General features: G+C 27.1%; 1 protein-coding gene across 1 annotated transcript; it reads right to left on the reverse strand.

Moving 5' to 3' along the window:
- Positions 1 to 2,397: 2,397 nt before the first annotated feature.
- LOC124939491 (serine/threonine-protein kinase BIK1-like) lies at positions 2,398 to 5,772 on the reverse strand. The gene is made up of 10 exons (XM_047479964.1): positions 5,617 to 5,772; positions 5,396 to 5,537; positions 5,048 to 5,184; positions 4,913 to 4,952; positions 4,057 to 4,536; positions 3,622 to 3,842; positions 3,381 to 3,531; positions 3,120 to 3,256; positions 2,886 to 3,012; positions 2,398 to 2,741 (listed from the first exon to the last, which is right to left on the reverse strand). The coding sequence occupies exons 1-10, from the start codon at positions 5,770 to 5,772 to the stop codon at positions 2,398 to 2,400; spliced, it is 1,935 nt and encodes a 644-aa protein (XP_047335920.1).
- Between the last annotated feature and the right edge of the window lie 3,442 nt (positions 5,773 to 9,214).

Here is a 9,214-nt window from a genome sequence, read left to right on the forward strand (position 1 = left end):
AAAATAGTGATGAGAGTATCAATTTTTTTATAAGACTTATCAAAATAGTATGAATTATAATGTAAATTAGTGACAAGTGAACTTTGACCCTATGTGTTCTGGTTGAAACCATTTACATATTTAATGTATTTTAAAATGTTAACATGGTATCATTGGTTTATAATTAGAGACTGATCTACATATTGGAATACTAGCCTAAAACTAAAAAAAAAATTATTACTTGCTATGTCGCGAATAATTATATTGATTGTCTAGTGTTAATGTAACAAAAATAAATAAATTAAATGACACTTTCAGTTTGATTCTCTCAAATTATATATTAATTTTTTCCTTTATTTTTTTTTTAAAAAAATTTATTCCAAAATTTTTATCTTTTTTTAAATTTAACTTTAATTCTATTCTAGATCCTTTCATGGTCTTATAATATTAATGCAATGTACGCTTTTAATGTATACTTGATAAAATGACTTTTAAAATTTGAAACAAATAAAATTATTCTTAAAAGTTTTTTTTTTATAGAAAATTAATATGTAATAATTAGTTCTATATTAAAATATATCAATCAAAAATAAAAATGAAATATCAAGAATACCCTTAGGCCAAATCTATTTTAATTTATTCTTATAGGAAGCCTATACCATATTTAAACCTAGACCCAATTATTTTGCGGCCTCAAAAGTAAAGTAGAAATTACTTATGGATAGCCCGAACAAAGAATTGAAGAATTCGGAAACACAACAAAAAAAAAAATCATGGGCCACACGATTTGGACATATTCTGAAAGGCCTAAACTGTTTTAACCAATCCACATTATATTTATAAACGATAATAATTTATATATAATATAAAAAACAAATTTCAAATCCAAATTCATATAAAGCTAAGCTGAGTTTAACCCTGACATCGTTACCCGTATACCCAATATTCGTGGGTACACGATAGTCGAGGTCATATATTTTAAATTGGGGTCGGATTTGGAGACAAGAATGAGAATAGTAAAAGGTTACCAATCGAGTTCGTGGTCAAATATTTTAAATTCGGGTCGGGGTCGGGAATGAGTAGTAAAATGTTACCCGACCGGATTCAGAATCGAGGATATAGAGTGTATCAAAACCAAATCCAATACCCAATCTATATATATATAATGATGCTTAATTTTTAAAGTGTCCAGATTGCCGGGTCGAGAGCTGTGGTTAATTTGGATACTTGGGTCGGATTGTGGGTTGACCCGTTTTTAAATTTAAAACGGTTAAAAATAAAATTAAAAATGCTGGAGGTATGTTTCAAACTTGTAATCTAACAAAAACAAGTACAACTCTTTAACCAATTAGGCTACAAAGACTTTATATTTTAAATTCAACACTAAATTTGATAAACGCGAGACTTTTTAATATTAATATAAGTTCAACTTTTTAACTAACTAATCTATATATAATGATGTTGAGTAAATGGATATTTGGGTCGGATTGTGGGTTGACCCCCATAAAAACTTAAAACGGTTAAAAATAAAATTAAAAATGTTATCCGTAATTTTTTTCACGATTTTTTATATTATTACTCGTGCAAATGCACGGGCTAAATGCTAGTTTTATTAATATATATATATATATATATATTTTAATGAGATGATTTTTCAAAAATCTTAATCATTATAATAAATATATAATTTAATATACTTACCCAAATATTTAAAGTCTCATTATTATTCATCTTCACATTAATTCCGCCAATTAAAACTTTTCACATTATTCAATAAGGAATAGGTGGGTAAGATGAAGGGTTTGAGATGGAAAGGAGAAGAAATTGAATAAGAACGAGGGAGTGATTAATCGCCGCGAATTAAAACTTACTTTTCACCTGACGACAATCCAGGACCGAGGATATTCATAACTTGCCAACAGACTTAGTTTGTAAGGTTATTAATATTTATGTTAATTTAAATAAATTTGATATATTTTATAAAGTTTTATACATAAATAAAATATTTCCGATACATGTGTATATTTGAGATCTCTATCCAAAGTTTGTATAAAAATATACTATTATTCACTCTGATTTATAGTAGCCGTGAAAATATTACTTAATTTTTTTAGACCTTTCTATAAAAAAATCCAGCCAATTAAAAAAGTGTAAACTTGTTTTCAATTTTTTTTTCTATTTACCTTACACAAATCAAAAAAGATCTAAATTGTCTTTTCTTAATATAATTAATTGTTTGTAAGATTATATAACTTAAAAAGAATTATTGACTTAAATTATAGTGAAGTCAAAACAAAAAAATAAAATAATTCTTAAAACTTTTACCTTTTATCTTTCACTAACTAATGTTTAAATAGGATAAATAGAATGGAAAAAATTTACCTGCATATTTTGGAAAGTTTGAAATCTCGAGTAAATTTATCCTAAAACATCTTTTCTACCTTTATAAAGTCTGAGTGACTGTTCAACTTTAAGTTTCTGAAATACGTCTAATACTTCAGGCATGGAAGGCCTATAAGTTGGATTAGTTTGCACACACCATATAACGAGCCTCTTAATTTCTTGCCCATCATTATCGTCATAGGTTGGATCTTTTTGCAAACTCTCGTGAATGAGTACATTCTCCGTGCCTTTCCAAATACACCACCATCTATCATTGAAAACCAATGACAGCCTATTTGGATCCTTTATATTACATTCAGATATCAAACGTAAAAGAAATACTCCAAAAGAATACACGTCGCTCTTTGTAGTCCAACTACCTATAGTCAATTAGTCAATATCTTAGTTAATTAATAAATTTAATATTTCCCTAAAAGAAAAAAAAACAACACATCATATAATGTCATCATAATTATGAGAGAAAATCATTTCGGAAAAACCTTTACAAAAACAAAATAGCTTACCACTTTTGTCAATGGCTAATTTCACTTCATCTTGACATCCCAAACATGCTCTAACCATATCTATTTGCCGATTTGGAAAAATCCCACCCGTTATTAAGCCAAAATCAACCAACATTGGATTGTATTTCTATATTTAAATTATCAAAATAATTGTCATATACTACTTGAGAGTGTTTTTTCAGAGATGTGAAAGACAATTTAAAATATACATATAATTAAATGATCAAAACTAACCTTGTCTAACATTATATGAGCTGTATTCAGATTACGTATAATGAAAGGATCCATGTGATACGATGCATCATGTAGAAAGTTGAGGAGGGAAGCCACTCCACGTGCAGCTTTAATCCTATCTAGCCATGTAAAATCATCTAGCAATGAAAAAAATTTATTAAGTTAATATACTTTATATGTTCTTGATGATGGACAAAATGTCTCATTTTACTTTACTCAAAAATAAAACAATGAAAATAATAAGCAAGAAAAGAAGTATACCTCTAGGCAGGAGATTACTAATGGAATCCATGGACAAAGACTTACATTGTAATACAATAGCAACATGTTCATCTTCAATACAATAACCAAACATCCTAAGCATTGCAGGATGACAAACATACTTTTCATGATTAAGAAGTAACATTTCATCCTAAAAGATTGGTGTTGATCCAGTTAAATTTAAGAAATTAATATGTTTTAAACACAAGTTAGCGAGTGAAATTTTTATATAAAAGCATACCCCAAGTCTCAGTAAATTATCTTGATCAACGTCCCATATCTTCACAATCATGTATACAGTATCCCTTGTATCCCTTATACTATATCTCTTAACTCCACGAAAAAGTTTTCCGAACTGAAACCTTCCAATGTAGTTGTCTTGACTGAAATTGTTAGTGTAATCCTTCAAGTCTTCGATAGTACATTTATGGTTATCCTTGAACACCTTCCAACTGAAAGAATCTGGGCAAAAACAACATTGGTCTTGAGGATTAAAACTTGTTCATCAATTTCCTATACCTTTTTACAAGCATTTAATTCACACATAGATTGCGATTTGAGAGAGCCCATATAGCTCAATAAAGAACAGTGTACAAGGCACTAAGCCAGCAATGATCAATAATTCTTAGATATAAAATCAAATCGAGTGGTTATGCAATTAATAATTGATGTCTACCTGATTCGGTGTCATGCAAGGCTTTCTTCCTTTCCCTCGTATCAAGAGAAACTGAAGGGTCCACACTTAAGAGTTGTTTACTTTTCTTGAAAACTTGCAATTTGAAAAAACTGTTAACAACTTCATTCATAGCCGGTTCATCTTCAAGTTGTCTACTTTTCTTGAAAACTTGCAGTTCTAAAAAACTCTTGACAACTTTCTTTATAGTCGGTCGATCTTCACGAGAATGAGATGAACAACTCAAAGCCAACTTTGATAGCTTGCACCCGTCTCCAACATAGAAGCCTCGATTTTCCTGGAAACTAGGGTGGACAAATGATTTTCCACCCATATATTCTTCGTATGCCCAATCTTCTAGAAAAGGATCATCCGAACATGTACCATTCTCCCTATTCACGTTTCTTATGGTCAATCTTTTCGTTATGAGGCTTAGGAGCATAACACCAAATGCAAAGATATCACTTTTTTTTGTCCTCATTGCTGCAAGAAAAAAAACATATTAATAAGAAGACAATGATGTCAATTTAAGGGAATAAATACACCATCTTCCGGCATCAAACACCTAGAGAAAAAATTGGATAGAGGGAACAATAGTAACCAAGTATAAATAAATTGAAAAACATACGACACCTTCAGGTAAAAAAAACAAAATTAAATAACATATATGTACTTGATGAGAGTATCTTTAAGCCACAATTGTACCAACATATATAAATAATAGGATTGGTGATTTTAATCAAAATTGTCATACCTAAATGGTTTGACGAGTAATGTAATAAGTCTGTGTCCCGGTAACCAAAGCATCCATGAGAAAATCGTTGAGAATAATGTACTAACTTTTTTGAAAAAATCCCACCTGTTATCATGCTGAAATCAACCAACGTTGGGTTGTATTCCTGTGACAATGAACAAAAACTAACTATGATGACAACACAAATTTTAGAAGAAAATAAAACATCACACCTATAGAAATATAATACAGGAAACTGACCTCATCCAACATCACATGTTCTGCAGACAAATTGCAAATCAAAAATGGGTCAAGATCTCCCCGTCTAGCTTGGAAGAACTTGAGGAGGCAGGCAAATGCAAAGGCAGCTTGAATCCTTTGTAGCCATGAAAAATCCTCTAATATTGCAGAAGATATATATTTAGATATAGTTTCAAATCATAGATAAGATTAAAGTAAAATAATTGTCCAAGCTCATCTATATGACATATATAGGCCAATTCTTCCATTCTAAACCATATTTTTCAAGTTGGTTTTATATCGAAATACTAATAACATTAAAAAGATGTGTCAAATATTCTATAATTGTTATTGTTGTAGAAAGTAAACCTTTCAATAAAAGGTTATGCAGTGAATCCATGGTCTTCAGGTTATAAACAACAGCAATATGTTCTTTGTCACAACAATATCCGTACAAGCTGGCAATGCATCGATTCACAATCCTCTGATGACGAAGCATAATGAGTTCATCCTGCAAAAACAATAAAATTTCTTAAAACAATAAAAAAATATCATACAAATCAGAGGGAATATTTAGAACAAAACATTACCATAAGTCTGCATTCATGATATTGGAGATGACCAAATATTAAATTTGGTGGATCCCATATCTTTATTGTGAAGTGTTGATTCTCAAGAAAGCCACGATAAAGATTTCCAAACTGAAAATTCCCAATTAAGTTCTCCTTACTGAAGTTATTTGTCATTGCAAGTAAATCATTGGATGTGAGTATCTTTGGTTCTTCACCTAATTGAAATGGAGAACATGTTAATTATCCAAATATGCTTAACAATTTTCTATATCAAAGGAGAACGACTCTTGGTGTCTCACTGTTGTGAAATAACCATTAACATTCAACATTTTCAAAAGTACTTCTAATGATTACTCCTGAATCGTCCGTATTCCTAATGATTTTTATATGCACATAACTTAATGTTTTAGAGATAACTTATAGCACAATTAAAAAAATGTGTCTAAATCAAAAAACAAAATCCATAAATAAAGATGAATGCTCAATAGATGATTGTAAAACAAAGAATCTTAGAAAAACAATTAAAGAGAATATTTAATGATTATAAAGAAGAGATAGATATTCACTTATTTGTGTATCTCTAGCTTCTAATGTTGTATTATAATGGAATTTCTTCATCTTCACCGTATCAAGAGATACTCAAGGATGTCTAATTGAATTATTCTTGATAAAATATGTTATATATAATATGAGAGATTAAATAATATAATATTAATATCTATAATTAAGAAAATATTATATTTAATTTATCTTATAATTTATTACTATATTTGTATAAATAATAAATTATAAAATGAATCAAATCAAATATGTTTTTAATTCAATATATTAATATTATATTACAAAATATTATAATCTAATAGTATAATATAATATATTTTAACATTTAAGGTGTTATTTTTTTTTTGTTGTTAATGTGAATGGAGTGAAGATGAAGAAGTTTGCTACCTATTTACATTATTTGAGGGTTATTTGTTCAAAATTAAAATTGGGCTATTAAGCAAAAAAATATATTATATTAATATATAATAAAAAATATATTTTAATTGATAAAAATGTATATAAAAAATTAAATTATTTATAGGATTTTCAACTAACCCAACCCACAAACTGATTCAATCAACATATATTAAAATTCAATCGCATCCAATTTAATTAAAATAAAAATAGGACCATGATAGCATGAACCCACCCGCACTAGCAACCCCGAATGATTGGGGTGCTCTAATAAAAAAAATATTTTTATATTTTTTTTTAGTTTAATAGTTATATTTTGTGTTTTATTATTGAATAAATATATTAAATTTATACTATTTTTATTAGAGTAACCTAGCTTAGTTAGTTAAATAATAGGTTAATTAACAGATATAGGGATAAAGTCATACAAGTTTGTAGTAGTATTAATAATGTGTCATACAACCCATTATTGAATATTAATATAGGGATAAAGTCATAATAATCATACACTTAAGTAGTTTTTTCTATATTTATTTTTTTCAAATAAGTGGATCTCACTCTTTTTTTTTTATGAATAATGTAAGAAATTGTTACTATAAATTAATATAATATTTATCAAACACCACTAACACTCCAACCAGCAGTGGCGGACTCAAATATTTTCTCGAGGGAGCCAAATACATAATAATGTAGCATTTTTTGGCGATCAAATAAATGCATTTTTTATATAAAATTTTACTCGATAATTTCATAAAAATACTAAAAAGCACAATTACAAAATACTAACAAGCACAATTACTAAATTAATCTTGTCCATGAGTCGGTACAAAAGAAGACAAAATATCTTCGTTACGTTGACTATACCAATCAATCAATTCAAGAAAATTACCTTTATTTGATGAACTACTTGACTCATCATGTCCTCGAAAAGGTAATTCTTGCCTCAATAGAAAGCATGTTACATCAAACATTGTCGTTAAACGGGTGCGATAATTTATTTCTATATCACGACCATGTCACGTAAAACGTTTCTCACGCTATGTCTTTGATCTTGAAATGATTCAAATTGAATTCTAGCTTCATTATGATAATTTGAAGTTCTCATATGACGATTGAATCTTTCTAATGCCCTTTTCCAATTTTTATACCCATCTCCTATAAAGGTATCATCTACGTTTTCTTTATTTAAAGGCTTGAAAAGATAACACCAAAAACAAAATGATGCATCTTTTGATATGCTATATTCTAATCATGTATATTTGATCAGTAACATTAGACTTACTAAATTAGTAGACTCATTAATTGATTGAGAAAGTTCAGGTTGGTCATGTGATGTAGAAGTACAAATTCGTTTATAGAACATCTCCATTTTTCTATATCCTACATAAAATAAATAACTAAAAATAAATATGTGTCACAATCCTAAGCCCCTAAATAAAATTTAATAAATACATTTATTTGTTGAAATAGTTTAAAACTAATTTAAAATTAAAAAATATAAAATAATATTTTACCCTTATATTTATATAAATTGTTATTTTAATCTTTATTTTATGAGTAATTTGTATTATTAATTATATTGAAATTAATAAAAAAAATATATATATATATAATTATAATATAAATGTAGTTTTAAAATAAATAATAATATTATATGATTTTCATTATTTTATATATAATTCTTTATATTTTAATTTATATAAATAAATCTTATTTATATATTAACTAAAATTTATGTATTATTATAAATATTATATCTTAAAAAAATATTGTTCGTATAAAATATTAATAATTATTATTTTAATAAAATTATATTTGAAATTAGAATATTATAAATATGATTTTTTTATTAATTTTTATAAAAGAAAGTTTTAGTTTATTATAAATATTTATATATTAGAAAATAGTGTTTGTATAAAATAAAAAAACAAATATTATTTTATAAAAAGAAGTGCGAGATTATTATAATAAAAATGTGAGAGGCACCACTGCCGACCAGCTATTATTACATGATTTACATATTAATTTTATGTAAGAATATATTAATGTAAACAAATGTGAAATATATAAATGTTAAAAGCAAAATAAAAAAAATGATACTATGCTCAAAAGAATCATATCAAACCTGACTCACTATACTTTTTCAACAAGCCAATTGTTTTTAAGTCTGAGAAACAATATTGAAAATATTCCCCCTCAAACTTATGTGATTGTGATGAAAGATGAAAGAATGTGGTTGTCCTGAGAGAACTTTTAAAAATGATATCAATAATATAAAAATGTTATTTTAGTTATTGACAAATAATATTTCATATTTTTTTAATGTATTTAAGTTTTCAAATTTATTTTTTTAAATATTCTTAACATAATCTGTTTAGAGAATTTAGACTAAACATTAAAATTACTATGTCACACTTGTTGGGTTTTGTTTGAGCTCCCAACTATGAAAAAGGCCCAATAAAATTCAAGTTCACTTTTAATTTATTAAGGATATTATAGTATTTAAAGAGTTATGTTATAACTTAATTGCTCTAATATAAAAAGAGCGGCAACGGTCATTAAGAAGCAGAAGTCAAAAATTAAAAGAGAGGAAGAAAGAGAAAATCTTGTATCAGATTTTTGCTTACAACCGCGTAGGTTCATCAAACTCACGTCGGAG

This window comes from Impatiens glandulifera, chromosome 5 (assembly GCF_907164915.1).
Source record: "Impatiens glandulifera chromosome 5, dImpGla2.1, whole genome shotgun sequence".
In the NCBI taxonomy this organism is placed as follows: domain Eukaryota; kingdom Viridiplantae; phylum Streptophyta; class Magnoliopsida; order Ericales; family Balsaminaceae; genus Impatiens; species Impatiens glandulifera.

Coding starts and splice junctions, on each gene's coding strand:
- LOC124939491 (XM_047479964.1), bottom strand. CDS start 5,772: ATGACAAATAACTTCAGTAAGGAGAACTTAATTGGGAATTTTCAGTTT. Junction 5,538..5,616: donor ATCATGAATGCAGACTTATG/GTAATGTTTTGT, acceptor TTGTTTTTGCAG/GATGAACTCATTATGCTTCG. Junction 3,532..3,621: donor ATAATTTACTGAGACTTGGG/GTATGCTTTTAT, acceptor CCAATCTTTTAG/GATGAAATGTTACTTCTTAA.